Raw genomic sequence first — 21000 nt, forward strand, 5'->3', positions numbered from 1 at the left:
TGGCGTTAGTTGACTTTTTCTCTTCTTTCTTGAGTTAAAAAAATTTAATTATCTTCTTTCTTAACTGAAAAGTTCCTCCCAAACCACAACAAGGCTGAACCGGTGCTGGGGTTGGGGCATTAGTCTGCATTTAAAGAGCTCCAGTCCTACTTGACTTAATTGTTCAGGAAAGAGCAACAATTCACTCTTCCCACACATCACTGTCTAAGGGCTCACCAGAACAAGGGCTGGATGAAACAGACGGAATTCCATCATTTTTAGAGGCAACCAGTAGTCTTTAATCCCGTCTGGAAACAGCATGTACTTCAGGCACAACAGAAGAGGGAGCTCTTGAGGCCTCACACACTGTAGTTGCCACCAGGGGGGGCTTGTGGGTTAAATAAAAATACCTTCATTGTTACTACCGGAAGAGAGAAGAATCCTTTTCTACACTTTCACAGGAGGCTGAGGGTCTGTGAATTTAATTTTGGGCCTTGCCCCAAATCTCACTATTAGTATCAAGACCACTGTCAAATTCTTGTTCTTGAACTCAACGTTTTGTACTCTACGATGCCAAAGCTGATGGCATAGATCCCATTCCCAGATCCCACCCCACAGATTCAAATTAAACCTAATAACAATTTTCAGGGGGCAGAAAACAGTCTGTTTGCCATGCAAGAGGTGAATCAGCACTGTTCTGTCTCTAAAAACTGCAGAAAGTTATCTAGGACTGGTCTCTGGAACAGGAGGTGAAAATGAGAGCTTGGGAAGAGGGCAGGGTTTAGGGAAATAAGTAGGTTCTCAGCTCTCAAATCTACCTTCTTCATGTATCTTGTAATTCTTCTTGATACTAATTAGGAAAATATTTCTCAGATTAGTGAGGCTTTCCAAAGAACAGCCTCTCTCACACACATTCATTACAGAAATTCAGGGCTGGACAGGTCCTTAAAGGTCATTTCCTCCAACCTTAAACCTGTCAGATAAGTTCCTGTTGTGGAGAGTACCTCAGTGCTTGGACATTTACAACCTTCTCAAAGGGCCCATTCTACCTTTTCCAAATTGCTCTAAGCGCTAGACCTGTCTCTCCATTAGACCCACATTTGCTTCTGTGGACCATTAATCCCACATCTGTTTTCTGAGATCAAAAGGCAGAAACTTCTTGTCATTTCCACCTACAGGGCTTCAGAGGTATGAAGACATTTTTAAATCCCGTTCCCACCTCTCCTTAGCTCACTTTCACCAACAAATCTGTAGCTCAAATGTAGAATCGCTAGAAGTACATATGCCAGCTGCCTTTTTACAATCATCTCATTGAACTATAATACTAAGCCTATGGAGTGCTGCTTCCCTTTTAAAATTAAAGGCCTATTTATTCATTTACTCATGAATCCAGGGGATTTTTCTAAGCTACTTTGTATTTACAGATGAGTAACAGGGCTCAGAGAGGTCAGGTGACTTGCCTAGGTCACACAGCTTCTAAAAGGCAGATTAAGAGGGTCAAACATAGGTCTTCCTGCTATCTAAGTTCATGCTTGGAACCATACCCCACCATAACCACTCAAATAAATATAAATTCACCTGGAGCTGGCCTTGTGGCTCTAAGTGAGGAAGGAGAACATGGAAAGGAGATGGGGTTTCAGGAATCACAGTCAGATAGCTCAGATCACAAAGGTGTCTGTGACCCCAGGGGGTATGTGGAACCCAAATGGGCAAATACAACCATGTACACAACCCAGTCATGCCTCTTACTTGCTCTATGCCTTATCCTGCTCACCTTGACAGAGAAGATATTTGCTGTGTGTCCCGTGTGCATGGAGAGCAGCTTCTTGTGGTGCAGCGGGTCCCACACAATCGTGTGCTGGTCATCGGAACCAGAGGCCAGCAAACTGCAAGCAGAATGAAGGTTTCTGACGTCTCTTCAAGTTCCTAGGCCCTACTCCCCTACCCCACCTCCCCTGTTCATAGGGAATGAAGCCAAGGAGAGTGTGACGGAGATATCTCGGAATACAAGGTTATCTTGTATTCAACCTTGTAATACAAGGTTATCACCCCACCTCCCCTGTTCATGGGGAATGAAGCCACAGAGAGTGTGACAGAGATATCTCGGAATACAAGGTTATCTTGTAAACATTAGTTGAGTCTCTTCTATTTTGTCCTAAGGATTTATCACTATTCCTTAAAGGCATTAGATTACATAAACAAACAAACAAACCAGGGTTTGGGTAGTCATCCAATTCATTGTTCAACTGTGTGTTGATAGTGATGGACTAAACTTAAGTACACAGAAAAGTCTCTTTTCCTTAGATCTACTAAGGAGGAGGAAAGTCCCTTCTCCCAGCCTCCCCACTCCCGTCCCCAGCACCTTCTCAGATGCTCTAGCTCATACTCACTCTCCTTTTTCGTTCCACTCCAGACAGTTGACACATCCTGAGTGACCCTGGGGGAGCAAATGGAAAGGGACAAGAAGAGAGCCAGTTAAGAGATTCTCTTGGGAAACAAAACACCAAGAAGTAGAACTAAATAGGTAAACTGGCCTTTCCATCATTAGTGTTTTGCTGGTGCATGTGAATGACCAGAATTGAATTAAACTGCCTAGTATCTTACAATATATAAGCTGCCTAGTATCTTACAATATATAAAGTATTTTCATAATCATGATCTCACTTAATACTGAACACCTCAGCCTGTTTTTTTTTTTTTTTTCTTTTAAAGACTTTATTTATTTGAGAGAGAGAGAAAGAGAGAGCACAAGCAGGGGGAGCAGCAAAGGGAGAGAGAGAAGCAGGCTCCTTGTTGAGCACGGAGCCTGATGCAGGGCTCGATCCCAGGACTGTGAGGATCGAACCCTGAGCCAAAAGCAGATGTTTAGCTGCCGGAGCCACCCAGGAGCCCCCACCTGAGCCTTTTAAATAAGGCCACATTTCATTGATCCTATTTTGCAGAAAAGTAAACTAAAGTTCAGACCAAAGTAAGCCATGGAAGTGAGATCAAACTTCTGCTCCTACCACTAAAATGGGCATGTCCCCTTCCAGGGACATCCCCCTCAGCCACAGAAAATTTGCCCAGAGGAATACCTGACCCAAAGGCAGTCAATTAACTAGAAGGTTGATCTTTTGTCCATTCGGCATATAATTTAATTTGTCAGGCACCCACTGCATATCAGGTACTGTTTGGCACTGGGGATACAGCAGTATACAAAACAAAGTCCCTGATCTCCTGGAGCTTACTTCAAGTAGGTGGAGCCTGGTATAGTAAGGTTATTTGGGACAGAGTCTTGAGCTTTGGGGGTCTGAACTGAGAAACATGGAGAGAGAGAGGCAGTTAGTAGCAGACACTGAAGGCGAAAGCATCCACAGAGAGGAATCATGGTAAAGCCAGAGCAATGAGGAAAGAAAACCCATGAAAAACAGAAGGTATCAAGTGGCAGAAGTGAGTCTTACATGGGAGAAGGAAGGAACAAGTCACCAGGCACTCCTATATACTATTGTCTGTTTTCCCACCCTCCTTCATTCCTAACAGTACCTAGATTTTCATTTACTTAATTCCCTATTCCAAATAAGACCATGTGTTTCAGCGAGTATAAACCCACTGTCCTTGCCATACTGATAGGTTTAGCAACTTAGGCCTTAGCCAAATTGGACATGGCATTCACCTGGGCACAGGGATTGGCTCAGAAGTAAGCCTGTGACCCCAATCAGATGCCAGGGACACAGCTGCTGGGAGGATTCTGAAAAGGCATTTCCTCATTCTCAGAAGAATCTATGAGAGATGCCTTTCTTCCTCGGATGCTGGGTGTATAGCTGGACACTTGGAATTGCCACACAAGGGAAACCAGCCTGAGAGTGACGTCAACACACAGAAGACAACCCAGTCAAAGGGAATCACACAAAAATAGAGCAAGGGTGACTGACCAGAGTAACCAATACTGACGCCTACTCTACTTCTGGACTTTCGGTTAAATGAGACACTCAGTTCATTATTAAGGTCTTCTGACTTGGGTTGTTACTTGTAGCCCAACGCATGCCAACTGGTAGTTCCAGCTCAGCTCCCAGTTTATGGATACTTCCTTCAAGATGCCTTTCCTGTCCTGTAAATTTGGGAAGGAGATACACCCTTCCTTGTGGGCTCCTCCTGTCACACTGGACTATGGCTCTGTGTTGACATGATTTTGTTTTTTAAAGATTTCATTTCTTGGGCACCTGGGTGGCTCAGTGGGTTAAAGCCTCTGCCTTTGGCTCAAGTCATGATCCCAGGGGCCTGGGATGGAGCCCCACATCGGGCTCCCTGCTCAGCAGGGAGCTTGCTTCCCCCTCTCTCTGTCTGCCTCTCTGCCTACTTGTGATGTCTGTCAAATAAAATCTTTAAAAAAAAGATTTTATTTCTTTGAAAGGGAGCATGAGAGTGGGGAGGGTCAGAGGGAGAAGGAGGCTCCCCACTGAGCAAGGAGCCCGATGCAGGACTTGATCTTGACACTCCATGATCATGACCTGAGCTGAAGGCAGTCGCCCAAACAACTGAACCATCTAGGCACCCTCTCTGTGACATGAATGTCCACTAGACTGAGCCTGAGAAAGCAGGCTTTGTGTCTTGTATTCATCGTATCCCCAAGGCTAGATACAGAGCCTAGAACATTATCTGTTGCCTGAATGAACAAATGAGTCCAGTGGGACAAGCAGGAAGGATTGAGAAATATGAACAAACCTAATTCCCAAGTATCTGGTTAGGCTTATGATATTTTTTAAGATTTTATTTATTTAAAGGAGAGAGAGAGTGTGCACCCACAAGTAGGGGGAGGAGCAGAGGCTGAGAGAGGACCAGACTCCCTGCTGAGCAGGGAGACCAATATGGGGCTCAATCCCAGGACCCTGAGATCATGACCTGAGTCAAAGGCAGAGGCTTAACTGACTGAGCTACCCAGGTGTGCCCGCAACTATCTGGTTAGAAAAGCTTTTCTTCTGCCTTCTCCATCCCTCTTACACTTTGCCCTATAAAGATTCTCATCTTGGTTGAACCACATTTCTTTCCGGGTTCTGCACTTACGTGCATTCACTCTGTTCAGACTTGTCAGACCACTTGCTGACCTGAACCTCTCTCACATTCCCATGGCACTCAGCTGAAACTCCCACACGTGGCTCTGGTCACTCTTTTTGGGTCAGAATAACTTCTGGCCTCAGCAGTTTCAATTTCCCACCAGGATGTAAATTCCTGTGCCTAGGGTCGCTTCACATCACAGGCCTTCAGTAATCGCCACTTAGTGAGGGCTTACAAAGAGCAAGCACAGTGCTAGCTAACTACTTGTGGTAGGCAGAAAAATGGCCCCTGATGTCTGTGTCCTGATCCTCTGGAACTTAAGAATATGTAATGTCTGGTGGCAAAGGAGACTTTGCAGATGAGATTAAAGTTAAGGTCTTTGAAATGGGAGAGTATTCTAGGTTATCCAAGTGGTCACAATATGATCACATGAGTCCTTAAAATCAGAGAATCTCTCCTGGCTGCAGAGAACTTGAGAGATGTAGTTGTGAAAGGGATCTGTCTTGTTATTCTGGCTTTGAAGATGGAAGAAGGGGCTTATGGGTCAAGAATTGCAGCAGCCTCTAGAAGTTGGGAATTGGAAAGGAACAGATTCTACCCTGCAGCCTCCAGGAGGAACACAGCACTGTCAAGATCTTGCTTTTAGCTAGTAAAACCTGGGTCAGACTTCTGATCTACAGAAATGAGATAAGAAATTTGTGTTGCTTTGAGCCACTAAGTTTGTGGTAACTTTGTATGGCAGTGACAGGACACTAATACAGCACTCTATTTCCATTAACCTATTTAAGAAACAGGTATCACTACTCATTTCACAGATAAGAAAAGCAATACTCAGAGAGGTTAGGTAACCTGCTGTGATATTGTAATTTATAAAAGAAATACATATTTGGGGGCGCCTGGGTGGCTCAGTGGGTTAAAGCCTCTGCCTTCGGCTCAGGTCATGATCCCAGGGTCCTGGGATCGAGCCCCACATCTGGCTCTCTGTTCAGCAGGAAGCCTGCTTCCTCCTCTCTCTCTGCCTGCCTCTCTGCCTACTTGCAATCTATCTGTCAAATAAATGAATAAAATCTTAAAAAAAAAAAAAGAAATACATAATACATATTTGGTCTTCTTTGCCATTTCTGAGCCCCTAGAAGCCCTTGGGATTTCCTAGTGATAACAAAGAAAAACATGTCTTGATGTTCATAACAAATCCCTTTTAACTTTAACACCTGAGTTTACGTATTAAGTGATTTTGGGAAAGCACCTAAGGATGGGGGCTGGTTTCCAGAGGAACCAACCATATGATTGGAGGGTTAGAACCTTCAGTCCCAGGGGTGCCTGGGTGGCTCAGGTGGTTGGGTATCTGCCTTTGGCTCAGGTCATGATCCCAGGGTCCTGGGACTAAGCCCCTTGTCAGGCTCCCTGCTCATGCTCTGTCACTATCTCTGTCTCTCTCAAATGAATAAATAAAATCTTAAAAAAAAAAAAAAAACTTTCAGTCCTACTCCCCAGAGGTCAGAGAGGAACTGGAGGTTGACTATGTCACCAATGGCCAATATTTTAGTCAGTTATGCCTATGTACATGAAGCCTTCACAGAAACCCAAAAGAACTAGGTTCAGAGAGCTTATGCATTAGTAAACATGTGGAGATTTGGTGGAGAGTGGCACATTCCAAGAGGGTGTGGAAGCTCTGTACTCCTTCCTACATACCTTGTCCTAGGCATCTCTTCTATCTGGCTGTTCCTGAATTATATCCTTTCAGAATAAAGGGTAATCTGGTAAGTAAAATTTTCTGAGTTCTGTGAGCGACTCTAGCAAATTAATCAAATCCAAGGAGGAAGTTGCTGGAACCTCCAATCTATAGATGGTGAGTCAGAAGCACAGGTGACAACCTGGACTTGTGATTGGCATCTGAAGGTCGTGGTGCAAGGGGCGGGGCCATCTTAGAGGACTAAGCCCTTCACCTGTGCAATGTGATGCTATCTATCCCCAGATTGACAGTGTCAGAATTGAGTTATATTATAGGGCACCCATTTGGTGCTGGAGAGTTGCTTGATGGTGTGTAAAAAGAACCCCCCCGCCCCAAAACACACTGGACCTGGCACCACTAACAGAATAGGAAGCAGGATTTTTCACTTGAGAGCCTGAGCTCTTAACTACTGTCTTAGAAATGGATGAATGTCTCTAGAATTACTGTTTATTTGTCCTCAAGTCGGTAATGCCTCTCAAGTACAGAAGACAGAGGCCAAGTTGATAAACATGATACTTAGGATTAATTTTCACATGGTATAACCTAGCTTAGAGGTGGCTAAGTTGAAGAGAGTATAGAGAGAAAGCTCAAACCAGATTCTACAAAAATACAAAGTAACTATTGACAAAAAGTATTAATAAAGGACTTTATAAGTTAAAACACCTGTTTGGGAAGCTACTTTATAAGGAATAGAGTGTTTAAGAGGAGTTATTTTGGCCCTGATAACTAAAGCTGGCTTAGATATATGGTCACATCTATAATTACATCGTAGAATACAACGGGAGAAAATATGCCTATGACATATCAGAATTAAAATGTGAGTAAAAAATAAAGGGATAAAGCCTCAAACTTTTAAGAAAGTGAGAAGAGGGACTGAACAGAGAAGGCTCCCTAGAGAGGAACAGACCTCTGTGTGCCTCCCCGGACCCTTGGAAATACTGCTGTTTGGGGTGAGCTTTGCACATCAGGGACCTAGAGGAAACCGAAAGTGCACAGACAGAGAACCTGCAAGAAAAGATTAAATCTCATTTACACTCCAAGTTACAACCTCTTAGTTCCTGTTTAATTTTTTAAAATATTGATTATAATTACAATTTTTGTTAAGTCCCTATAATTTGCTGAGTGGTGTGATATATGGGAGGAGGAGGAGGCAGGAAGAAGTATTTTATCCTAACACTTCTCAGAATTGTAGGTGCCCAATGATGATAAAAAGCAAACAGAATTACAGTGGGTTTTATTACTGCTTTTACATTCTTTACAGACTACGTAACCCACGGGCTTATATCCTGCACTACAGCCCCCACCTTCATATGCCTCTAGTATGTAGAACACTAGCTATTACTACACATGATCTCATTATCACTCCCTTTCCACAGGTAAGACTAAGTCTCAGCGATACAAAATTATTTACCTGGGGTTGCACAAATGATAAACATCAAAGTCCAGCTGGGAACCCAGGTCAATAGAACTCCAAAGTTATTTCTCAGGCTATGCTGGATACCTCAGATGTCATGATTATTACTGCCCATTTAAAAAGAAATCTCACTGCTACCATCACTTAAAGACTGTTTGGCAGTTTCATGTAAAGTTAAGCTTACATCTACCCTATGACCCAGAAATTCCATTCCTAGGTAATTACTGACTGACATAAGGGCACCTGGATGGCTCAGTGGGTTAAAGCCTCTGCCTTCGGCTCAGGTCATGGTCTTAGGGTCCTGGGATCGAGCCCCACATTGGGCTCTCTGCTCAGCAGGGAGCCTGCTTCCCCCACTCCCCACCTGACTCTCTGCCTACTTGTGATCTCTGTCTGTCAAATAAATAAATAAAAATCTTTAAAAAAAAAAAAAAAGAACTGACGTAAGAATATCCACAGATGCTTTATTTTTAAAAGCTCCAGGAGCACCCAGCTGGCTCAGTTGGTAGAAGTGTATGATTCTTATTTATTTATTTATTTATTTGTCAGAGAGAGAGAGAGAGAGAGAGCACTGGCAGACAGAGGCAGAGGGAGAAGCAGACTCCCTGCCGAGCGAAGAGCCCGATGTGGGACTCGATCCCAGGATGCTGGGATCATGACCTGAGCCAAAGGCAGCTGCTTAACCAACTGAGCCACCCAGGCGTCCCGAAGTGTATGATTCTTGATCTTGGGTTTGTAAGGTGGAGACCCACGCTGGGTATAGGAAGTACTTAAAAATAAAATCTTAGAGGGACACCTGGGTGGCTCAGTTGGTTAAGCGGCTGCCTTCAGTTCAGGTCAGGATCCCACATCGGATTGAGTCCCACATCGGTCCTCTTGCTTGGCAGGGAGCCTGCTTCTCCCTCTGCCTCTGCCTACCACTTTGCCTGTGCTCGCTTGCTCACTCTCTCTCTCTTTCTAACAAATAAATAAAATCTTTAAAATAAATAAATAGGGCGCCTGGGTGGCTCAGTGGGTTAAGCCGCTGCCTTCGGCTCAGGTCATGATCTCAGAGTCCTGGGATCGAGTCCCGCATCGGGCTCTCTGCTGAGCAGAGAGCCTGCTTCCCTCTCTCTCTCTCTCTCTGGCTGCCTCTCCGTCTACTTGTGATTTCTCTCTGTCAAATTAATAAATAAAATCTTTAAAAAAAAAAAAAATTAAAAAAAAATAAATAAATAAATAAAATATTGGGGGGGGTAGATAAAAGCTCTAAACTGGAATTAAGCTAAAGGGTCATCCATGGAAAAGGGATCAATAAAATAAGTCTATCCACATAGTGGAATACTATGCAGGAACGAAAAGGAATGGACTATAAATACATGTAACAACATGGATGAAACTTAAAAAACATTATGCTAAGCAAGAGAAGCCAAACACATGCAAAAATATACTATCTAATTCAATTTACATTAAGTAAAGAACAGGCAAAACTAATCTTTGGAGACAAAAGCCAAAAAGTGGTTGCTCTGAGGCAGGAGGGTTGACTGGAAAGGGCACCACGAGAACTTTCTATGGTGATGGAAGTACTTTCCAATTTGTTGCAGACAGTAGTTATACAAGTGTCAAAACTCACCTAACTCAATACCTGAGACCTCTGCACTGTATTTTTGTGTAAATCATACCTCAATAAAGAGAGAAAAAAAGTGGTAATAATAATAATAGCAATAGTAACAGTTGATATATACTGGGCACTATCTCACCATGTACCAGGGACACTACTGTGCCCGTCACATACACTTTTATTTTTATTTATTTTTTAAAGATTTTTATGTACTTCTTTGAGAGAGAGAGCACAAGTGGTGGGGGGCATGGGGGCAGAGAGAGAGGGAGAGGGAAAAGCAGGCTCCCCGCTGAGCAGAGAGTCCAACATGGGGCTCAGTGTCAGGACCCTGGGATCATGACCCAAGCTGAAGGCAGATGCTTAACTGACTGAGCCACAAGGCGACCATATATATATGCTTTTAGTTAATCTTTACAACTGTCTTATGATGGAAGCATCATTATTTTCATTTTTCTGATGAGGAAATTGTGTAAATAGTGCAGCCGCATACTGTGTAAATAGTATAGCCAGATTATGAACCCATGTCTGACAAATTCCGAACTTGGCTAACTGTTAACCATGATGTCAGATTGCCTTTTTAAATTCTGAGCTGTCTCTCCTAAAACTTAAATGCTATGTGCCTGCAAGTATTGTGTGGGCTCAGAGAGACATGACTGAGTCAGACAGACACATCTGTCCTCACAGAACTGATGAGGTTTTGTTTTCTCCTTTTCTCTAAACATGCAACATTATTAGCCTTTGTGTATGTTATTATAATCACATACACATTACTTCAAATGGCTAAGGAATATTCCTCCAAAGGTTAAACCATATCTACCTCTACCTTAGTGTTGTACATATTAGTTAGTTGCAAATTTGGTGAGTTGATGTGCTTTTAAAAAATATTTTATTTATTTATTTGACAGAAAGGGGGGGAACAGCATAAGCAGGGGGAGCAGTAGGCAGAGGGAGAAGCAGGCTCCCTGCTGAGCAAGGAGCTCAACTGGATCCCAGGATCCTGGGACTCATGACCTGAGCTGAAGGGAGATGCCTAACTGACTGGGTCATCCAGGTGTCCCGAGTTGATGTATTTTAAAATTGTAGTGGGAAAAGGACATTTATAGGTGACTGGTCAGCCCAGACTAGGACTAATGTCATGGTTTTGTTTTTTTGTGCGTGTGTTTTGGCGTTTGACTGGAAATATATAAAATCTGTGTCTTTTTTAAAGATTTATTTATTAACTGAGAGAGACAGAGAGACAGAGAGAGGGAGGAGGGGTGTATAGGGAGAGAGAGAATCTCTTGGGAGAAAGTCCCAGTGGACTCCCTGCTGAGCAATGCAGTGGGATGTGGGACTCAATGTCATGCCTGTAAGATCATGACCTGAGCTGAAATCAAGAGTCAGACACTCAACTGACTGAGCCCCCAGGGATCCCTATAAAATCTGTGTTGTAATGCGAAGTATCACCTGTGCTACTCAAGAGCCTGATAAGCAGTAATGGTGTGGAAAACTATTAGAATGGGAAACATTATTAACAAATGCAAGTTAGTAGGGGCGCCTGGGTGGCTCAGTCAGTTAAGCATCTGACTCTTCATTTTGACCCAGGTCATGATTTCAGGGTCATGATACTGAGTCCCATGTCAAGCTCCACACTCAGCATGGAGTCTGCTTGTCTCTCTCCCTCTTCCCCCATTTGTGTGTGCATCTTCTCTCCTCTCTCTCAAATCAATCAATAAATAAAATCTTCGGGGCGCCTGGGTGGCTCAGTGGGTTAAAGCCTCTGCCTTCAGCTCAGGTCATGATCCCAGGGTCCTGGGACTGAGCCCCACAGTGGATCAAGGACCTACATACAAGATCTAAAAAGTATAAAGTCCTGGGATTGAGCCCCGAATCGGGCTCTCTGCTCCACGAAGAGCCTGCTTCCTCCTCTCTCTCTGCCTGTCTCTCTGCCTACTAGTGATCTCTATCAAATAAAAAAATAAAAAAATAAATTTTAAAAATAAATAAATAATCTTTGAAAATAAATAAGTACAAGTTAGTAGACAGCAATCTATTAAAATATGGGATCCACAGGGGAAAAATAATAAAAGTCATTCATTTCTAGAGGAAAAAAAAATAGGAACCATTTTATAAGGGAGTAAGAAAAAAAGAAGAGAAGCAAAGAGCTACAAATCAGTGTGTATCCTGGTATAACAAAAGGGTCTAGAGAGCCTTTTGTCTTAATTTATTTTTTACAAGCAGCAGGCCTAGGCTGATTAGTGACAATCAGAATTGTACAGTAAAAAGAGATGTCAGGCAGGGTTCAACTCTGGCTTGGCCTCTTCCAAGGTCTATGAGTAGTCATGTAAGAGTCCCAAAACCGGGATGCCTGGGTGGCTCACTGGGTTAAGCATCTGCCTTTCACTCAGGCCATGATCCCAGAGTCCTGGGAAGCAGGAAGAGTGGGGCTATAACTGATGATTAATGGTTTCTTAAACATATAAATCATATATATGATAAGGGTCTAGTATCCAAGACGTATAAAGAATTTTTACAGCTCAACAATAAAAAGACAAAAAGCTCAATTAATAGGGGCGCCTGGGTGGCTCAGTGGGTTAAGCCGCTGCCTTCGGCTCAGGTCATGATCTCAGAGTCCTGGGATCGAGCCCCGCATCAGGCTCTCTGCTCAGCGGGGTGGCCTGCTTCCTCCTCTCTCTCTGCCTGCCTCTCTGCCTGCTTGTGATCTCTGTCAAATAAATAAATAAAATCTTTTAAAAAAAAAAAAAACCTCAATTAATAAATGGTTAAAAAGAGGAGCACATGGGTGGCTCGGTGGGTTAAGCCTCTGCCTTCAGCTCAGGTCATGATCTCAGGGTCCTGGGATCGAGCCCTACATCAGGCTCTCTGCTCAGCGGGAAGCCTGCTTCTCTCTCTCCCACTCCCCCTGCTTTTGTTCCCTCTCTCACAGTGTCTCTGTCAAATAAATAAATAAAATCTTTAAAAAAAAAATGGTTAAAGAAGGGGTGCCGGAGTGGCGCAGTTGGTTAAGCATCTGATTCTTGGTCACAGCTCAGGTCTCGATGTCAGGGTGGAGTTCAGGCTCTGCATTGGGCTCCACAATGCACATGGAGCCTACTTTAAAAAAAAAAAAGAAAGAAAGAAAGGATAAAGGATCTAAATAGATATTTCTCCACATGAAATATACAATGGCCAATAAGAACATGAAAAGATGCTCAAGGGGCACCTGGTGGTTCAGCAGGTTAAGCATCTGCCTTTGGCTCAGGTCATGATCCCAGGGTCCTGGGACCGAGCCCCACAGTGCATCAAGGACCTACATATAAGATCTAAAAAGTATAAAACTCTTAGAAGGAAACATGGGTATAAATCTTTGTGACCTTGGATTAGGCAAAAGTTTTTTTGTCACCCGCCCTTTTTCTGATAGTGCGGCTACAAATGATGGTTAATGGTTTCTTTTTTAAATTATTTTTATTAACATATAATGTATTATTTGCCCCAGGGGTACAGGTCTGTGAATCATCAGGCTTACACATTTCACAGCACTCACCATAGCACATACCCTCTCCAATGTCCACAACCAATCACCCTCTCCCTCCCTCTCCCCCCAGTGACTCTCAGTTTGTTTCCTGAGATTAAGAGTCTCTTATGGTTTGTCTCCCTCCTGATCCCATATTGTTTCATTTTTTCATTCCCTACCTCCCAAGCCCCCGCCCTGCCTCTCAAATTCCTCATATCAGGGAGATCATAGGATAATTGTCTTTCTCTGATTGACTTATTTTGCTCAGCATAATACCCTCTAGTTTCATCCACGTAGTTGTAAATGGCAAGATATAATTTCTTTTTTTTTTTTTTTAAGATTTTATTTATTTATTTGACAAAGAGAGATCACAAGTAGGCAGAGAGGCAGGCAGAGAGAGAGGAGGAAGCAGGCTCCCTCCTGAGCAGAGAGCCCAATGCGGGGCTCGATCCCAGGACCCCGAGATCATGACCCGAGCTGAAGGCAGCGGCTTAACCCACTGAGCCACCCAGGCACCCCAGATATAATTTCTTTTGATGGCTGCATGGTATTCCACTGTATGTATGTATGTATATATACATATGTATCTCCACATTTTCTTTATCCATTCATCTGTTGATGGACATTTAGGTTCGTTCCATAGTTTGGCTACTGTGGACATTGCTGCTATAAATATTTGGGTGTACTTGTCCCTTCGGATCACTATATTTGTATCTTTAGGGTAAATACCCAGTAGTGTGATTGCTGGGTTGAAGGGTAGCTCTACTTTCAACTTTTTGAGGATCCTCCATACTGTTTTCCGGAGTAGCTGCACCAGCTTGCATTCCCACCAACAGTGTAGGAGGGTTCCCCTTTTTCCTCATCCTCACCAGCATCTGTCATTTCCTGACTTGTTAATTTTAGCTATTTTAACTGGTATGAGGTGGTAGGTGATTAATGGTTTCTTAAACATGACACCAAAAGCACAAGTGATAAATGGAAACAAATAACTTGGGCTTCATTAAAAATAAAAACTTCTGTGTCAAAGGTGCTATCAAGTAAGTGAAAGGACAATCCACAAAATGGGAGAAAACCATTTAAAATCATGCATGTGAGGATATGGAGAAACTAAAACTGTCATACATTTTTCCTGGGAAAGTAAAATGGTGCTGCCACTTTGAAAAATAGTTTGGCAGTTCCTCAAAAAATTGAACATAAAAACAAACAAAAAACATATGATCCAGCAATTCCACCCTTAGGTATATACCTAAGGGAACTGAACATGTATGACCACATAAAAGCTTGTACACAATGTTCACAGCAGCATTATTCATAGCTAAAAGATGGAAATAACCAAATGTCCACCAACAACAAATGGATAAACAAAATGTGGTATATCCATATAACAGAATGCTATTGGCTATAAAAAGGAATGAAGGACTGATTCATGCTATAACATGGATGAATCTTGAAGACATCATGCTAAGTAAAAGAAGCCAGATACAAAAAAGCCAGGTATTGTATAATTCCATTTTTATGAGATGTCTAGAATAGGAAAATCCACAGAGACAAAAAGTAGACTAGTGGCTGCCAGAGATAGGTAGTAACTACTAATATGGATAAAGGGTTTCCTTTGGGGACAACAAAAATGTCTAGAATTAGATAGTGGTGAGAGCTGCACAATTTTGTGACTATATTAAAAACGACACTGAATTGTACACTTGAATAAAATAAAAAATAAACTAAAAACAAGCTAACAAACTGGTGGCAGGCGGGATTTGGCCCACAGACCATACTTTACTGAACCCTGATCTAAAGGATATTCCTTGAAATCTCTTCCAAAGTCAGGTCTCGGGGCACCTGGCTGGCTCAATGGGTTAAAGCCTCTGCCTTCAGCTCGGGTCATGATCCCAGGACTCTGGGATCGAGCCCCGCATCGGGCTCTCTGCTCAGCAGGGAGTCTGCTTCCCTTCCCCTCTCTCTGCGTGCCTCTCTGCCTACTTGTGATCTCTGTCAAATAAATAAATAAAATCTTAAAAAAAAAAAAGAGGTCCATCTTTTTCTTTGTGGGTGACTATTTAATAAACTTTGTATATAATTTACTTCTCTATAAGGTATTATTTAAAAAACCACTCTGACAAGTCTTTATTAGTGTAAGGTTATACTCTGATAAAACTTCCATGGTCTACTAACTGTATTCAAAAAGAAAACCAATCTAGTTTGATATTACTTGTTTCTAGTGAATTTATGCTCAAATTATGTATGAAACAAAACTGGAACAAAAAAGCAATCAAGCCAGATTGTGAAGGTGAGATACGTAATTTTGCAACTTATATGGAAAATATTAAGAAAACTAGTATGGCAAGAGAATGAATCCACCAAGCCAAGAACTATTTGTTAATCAACGAACTAACTAACAATTCATTGATTAAAGTAAGCTCTACACCCAGTGTAGAACAAAACAGGAGGGGCTTGACCTCACAATGCAGAGATCGAACTGCATGCTGAACCAGCCAGGTGCTGGTAAACCCTTTCTAAAAAGAAGACACATGGTTGAGGTAGAAAGAATTATAAACTATGGGGCCAGACAGGCCTGACAGAATCTTATTAATCTTATTATTAATTTATTAATTATATATATTATTAATCTTATTTTTTTTAAGATTTTATTTATTTATCAGAGAGAGAGAGAGAGAGAGAGGGAGAGAGAGAGCGAGCATAGGCAGACAGAATGGCAGGCAGAGGCAGAGGGAGAAGCAGGCTCCCTGCTGAGCAAGGAGCCCGATGTGGGACTCAATCCCAGGACGCCGGGATGATGACCCGAGCCGAAGGCAGCTGCTTAACCAACTGAGCCACCCAGGCGTCCCTTATTAATCTTATTTTTATCACTTATGTGACCTTGGAAATGCTCAATTTTATTCTCCTTATTTGTGAAGTAAGATTCCTTTCCTCTCCCTCTCTCTACCATGTGTGGAACATTGTGCTAAGAAATCCCACAAGTGAAAGGAATAGAATGGATCAAAATGTGGACAAAACTTTAAAGTGTCCTTGGAAGGGGCGCCTGTGTGGCTCAGTGAATTAAGCTGCTGCCTTCAGCTCAGGTCATGATCTCAGGGTCCTAAAATCGAGCCCCGCATCGGGCTCTCTGCTCAGCAGGGAGCCTGCTTCCTCTCTCTCTCTCTGCCTCTCTGCCTACTTGTGATTGTTCTTTCTCTGTCAAATAAATAAATAAAATCTTAAAAAAAAAAAAAAAGTGTCTTTGGAAGATCCTGGTGATGCAAGCAAAAATGAAAGTGCCTCCCCCAAAAGTGAGGACTGCAGGCTACAAACTGGAATCCAAGGATATTTGGCTCCTGTCTGGTTCTGACATTAAAACTCACTAAGACAAGATGAGCTAGCACATGTAACTAAAGCGGGATGTGAAATGCTGAGCAAAGATGTCCATGGAAAATATATACCAAAACATCATAGATTTAATCCTAATTAGTATTAAATTTAAATCCTGTAATATCAACTTCCTTTCTGCCTCTCTTACTTAGTTGCTGCCAATATACCAGTTCTTTATATACACATATAAGATTTTATCTATTTATTTGAAAGAGAGAGAGAGAGAGAGAGAAAGCACAAGAAGAGGGGAACAGCAGAGGGAGAGGGAGAAGAAGGCCCCCCTCTAAGCAGGGAGCCAGACTTGATCCCAGGACCCTAAGATCATCACCTGAACCACAGGCAGACTGACTGAGCCCCCCAGGGCACCCCTAAAGTTTATCTTTAGAATACATATACTCGAAGAATATATATATATTCAAATATATATATATATATTTATATTTCATATATATTTATATTTCATATATATATATTTAGAATACATATACACGAAGAATATATATAGTCAAAGTACTGTGTTAAAAAATTACTTGGGTTAGTTGGCATCGCTCTCCCCATCGTTGTTTTTATTTACTTTTTGAATGTGTGAACCTCAACGTGGTTCTAAAAGTAAAAACTCTACAGAAAGGTCCAGAAAAAGGTTACTCCCTTTTATCTACCTCTCCACCCCTATATCTTCCATCCACTAAAGGATAACCCATTTCATTAGTTTCTGCTTAACCATTCTGTGCTTGTGTTTGCAAAAATATGCAGGTACCTATATAAATTCTTAAACCAAAATCAGCAAAAATTATATTAAAATAGCCTTTAAACATATGGAATAGATATTCAATTTCACTCATAAGAGAAATATAACTTAAAACTACATTGAGATACTATTTTTCACCTGTTAGAATGGTAAAAAAAATTCTAAAGCTTAACCACACAGTCTGTTATTGAATTGTGGAGAAGCAGGCACTCTCCTGCATTACAACTGGGAAAACAAAATGGTGCAACTCCCATGGAAGAAAATTTGGCAATGTCTAACAAAATCATATATGCATTTACCCTTTGGTCAGCACTTCTACTTTCAGGTTTTTACCCTAAAGATACACCTCTAGCAATACTAAAATACTTACACGTAAGGTTAGTCATCATGGTATTGTTGTAGTTGTAACTATTAGAAACAACCCTAAGAGTCCATACAGGGGATATTCACTGAATAAATCTGGGCTCATCTACATAATACAGTATTATGCAGCTATGAAGAACTCTATGCACTGATACAGGTGATTTCCAAGATACCTTGGCAAGTGAAAAGAGTGTGTGTATATATATACATATACAATCTTAAGTCATGCCTCACTGATTTTTCATCCTCAAAAAAATCTTCCAAGTCCAGGGGCACCTAGGTGGCTCAGTGGGTTAAGCTGTTGCCTTCGGCTCAGTTCATGATCTCAGGGTCCTGGGATTAAGTCCCGCATCAGGCTCTCTGCTTGGCGGGGAGCCTGCTTCCCTCTTCCTCTCTGCCTGCTTCTCTGTCTACTGTGATCCCTCTCTGTCAAATAAATAAATAAAATCTTTAAAAAAAAAATCCTCCGCTTTCTGCCCGTGGATGCCGCCGAGTAAGCATCGTTAAAGTCTCCCCTCCCACCACCATCATGTCGAAGTCAGAGTCTCCCAAAGAGCCCGAACAGCTGCGGAAGCTCTTCATCGGAGGTCTGAGCTTTGAAACAACCGATCAGAGTCTGAGGAGCCATTTTGAGCAATGGGGAACACTTACGGACTGTGTGGTAATGAGAGATCCGAACACCAAGCGCTCCAGAGGCTTTGGGTTTGTCACATATGCCACTGTGGAGGAGGTGGATGCAGCCATGAATGCAAGGCCACACAAGGTGGATGGAAGAGTTGTGGAACCAAAGAGGGCTGTCTCAAGAGAAGATTCTCAAAGACCTGGTGCCCACTTAACTGTGAAAAAGATTTTTGTTGGTGGCATTAAAGAAGACACTGAAGAACATCATCTAAGAGATTATTTTGAACAGTATGGGAAAATCGAAGTGATTGAGATCATGACTGACCGAGGCAGTGGCAAAAAGAGGGGTTTTGCTTTTGTAACATTTGATGACCATGATTCTATAGACAAGATTGTCATTCAAAAATACTATACTGTGAATGGCCACAACTGTGAAGTAAGGAAAGCGCTCTCTAAGCAAGAGATGGCTAGTGCTTCATCCAGCCAAAGAGGTCGAAGTGGTTCTGGAAACTTCGGTGGTGGTCGTGGAGGTGGTTTTGGTGGGAATGACAACTTTGGTCGCGGAGGAAACTTCAGTGGTCGAGGTGGCTTTGGTGGCAGTCGAGGTGGTGGTGGATATGGTGGCAGTGGGGATGGCTATAACGGATTTGGTAATGATGGAAGCAACTTTGGAGGTGGCGGAAGCTATAATGATTTTGGCAATTACAACAATCAATCCTCAAATTTGGACCCATGAAAGGAGGCAATTTTGGAGGCAGAAGCTCTGGCCCTTATGGTGGTGGAGGCCAATACTTCGCCAAACCACGAAACCAAGGTGGCTATGGTGGTTCCAGCAGCAGCAGCAGCTATGGCAGTGGCAGAAGGTTTTAATTACTGCCAGGAAACAAAGCTTATCAGGAGAAGAGAGCCAGAGAAGTGACAGGGAAGCTACAGGTTACAACAGATTTGTGCCAAGCACAGTGGTGGCAGGGCCTAGCTGCTACAAAGAAGACATGTTTTAGACAATACTCATGTGTATGGGCAAAAAACTCGAGGACTGTATTTGTGACTAATTGTATAACAGGTTATTTTAGTTTCTGTTCTGTGGAAAGTGTAAAGCATTCCAACAAAGGGTTTTAATGTAGATTTTTTTTTTTGCACCCATGCTGTTGATTGCTAAATGTAATAGTCTGATCATGACGCTGAAAAAAAAAAAAAATCCTCCAAGTCCAGCCAACCCCTTTATTCTCTTTACATGCTGCATCATGTCTTTATTTCCCTTCCTATTCCCCTAAGAATCCATGATTCATTACTAAAATCATTCTCTTGCAACATTCATTTGACAAACCCCCAACCCTAAATGATACTCTAGTTCTCCTGCATCTTTAACTTTCCCTTTCTCCACTAATTCCTTCCCCTTGGAATTAAACAAGCACAAGTTCCTCTAATCTAGAAAAGTACTTCTTTGATGCCAAATCTGCATCTAGCTATGGCCTTCCATTTCTATTCCCCTTTGTAGCCAGACCAAAAGAGTAGCCTATACTCAGTATTTTCACTTCCTTACTTCCCAGTAATTCCTCAATCCACTTCTATCATCTATACCACACACCACAAAAATGGCTCTTGCCAAGGTTACTATTGTAGCTTCCTTGCCCTAAATCAATGGACATTTCTTAATCCTTATCTTACTTGGACCCTGGCAGTATTTTATACTTCTACCTCAATACAACTTTCTTCTGGGTTCTGTGACATCACCATCTCTCTCTGTTTTCCTTCCTACTCCTCTAGTTACTCTTTCTTGGTACCCTTTGCATATTCTTTGTTCACATGGCCCTTATGTTGGTCTTCTTTATGTCTCTATCCAAGGCTTTCCCTCCACTCTGCATATTCCCCAGAGGTGATTACAACTTTTCCATTGTTCCAATCTCTATGATGTTCCCTGCTCTCACATCAACATCTCCGAAGTGTACCTATATCTTAGGCTCAGAGTCAAGTATTCCAACTACCTATCCAGAAAGCACTAGATAATGTACAACATACAGCTCCAGAACATCCATACTGAGCTTGTTATCTTCCCCCCAAACCTATTCTTTTTCCAGTGCTTCCTTAGCCTAGTGAATGATACTATCATTTACTCTGCCAGTCAAGTCAGAAACTTGACCTTCACCCTTGACTCTTCTTTCCTAACTTTTCACATCAAGTCACCAAGAATTCTGTTTATTCTATCTCTTAAATGTTTTGCAAATTCACTGACTTCTCTCTATCCAAATTACCATTATCTAGGGTCAGGTTATCTAACACCTCTTCCTGAATCACAGCCACAGTCCCTTAAACTGGTCTGGCTATATTTACTTATTAATTGTTATTAATTTTAAAGGTTGATTTATTTATTTGAGAGAGAGAGAGAGAGTGCATGAGCAGAGGGAAGGATAGAGGGAGAGGAGAAAGCACTGTGATGGACCCCATGAGATCAATCCCACAGCCCATGAGAACAAGACCTGAGCAGAAAACAAGAGTAAGACGCTTAGCCAACTGAGCCACCCAGGAGCCCCTAGTCTGGCTATATTTAAACCTGTGCAATCTTCATTTTGAAGCCAAGATAATTTTTTTTTTTTTTTGCCAAGGTAATTTTAAAGCTTAATTCTGATCATTTGCTCCTACTGTAAAAACCATT

At 42.2% G+C, this 21000-nt stretch overlaps 1 protein-coding gene and 1 pseudogene across 4 annotated transcripts in view; one reads left to right on the plus strand and one right to left on the minus strand.

The window, feature by feature from the left end:
- Window positions 1-21000, minus strand: part of WDTC1 (WD and tetratricopeptide repeats 1) — a 71248-nt gene that overhangs the window by 17947 nt on the left and 32301 nt on the right. For 3 of the 4 annotated variants that reach the window (XM_032361437.1, XM_032361436.1, XM_032361438.1), the window contains exons 4-5: window positions 2370-2416; window positions 1754-1865 (exon numbers count right to left, since the gene is read on the minus strand). In XM_032361437.1, the coding sequence (XP_032217328.1) occupies window positions 1754-1865; window positions 2370-2416 (159 nt within the window). Of the gene's footprint in view, window positions 1-1753; window positions 1866-2369; window positions 2417-7649; window positions 7748-21000 lie in introns of all 4 variants that reach the window. The other variant, XM_032361439.1, reaches the window with a different exon arrangement.
- LOC116600935 lies at window positions 18241-19231 on the plus strand (annotated as a pseudogene).

The sequence above is a fragment of the Mustela erminea genome, chromosome 10 (assembly GCF_009829155.1).
Source record: "Mustela erminea isolate mMusErm1 chromosome 10, mMusErm1.Pri, whole genome shotgun sequence".
Lineage (NCBI taxonomy): Eukaryota > Metazoa > Chordata > Mammalia > Carnivora > Mustelidae > Mustela > Mustela erminea.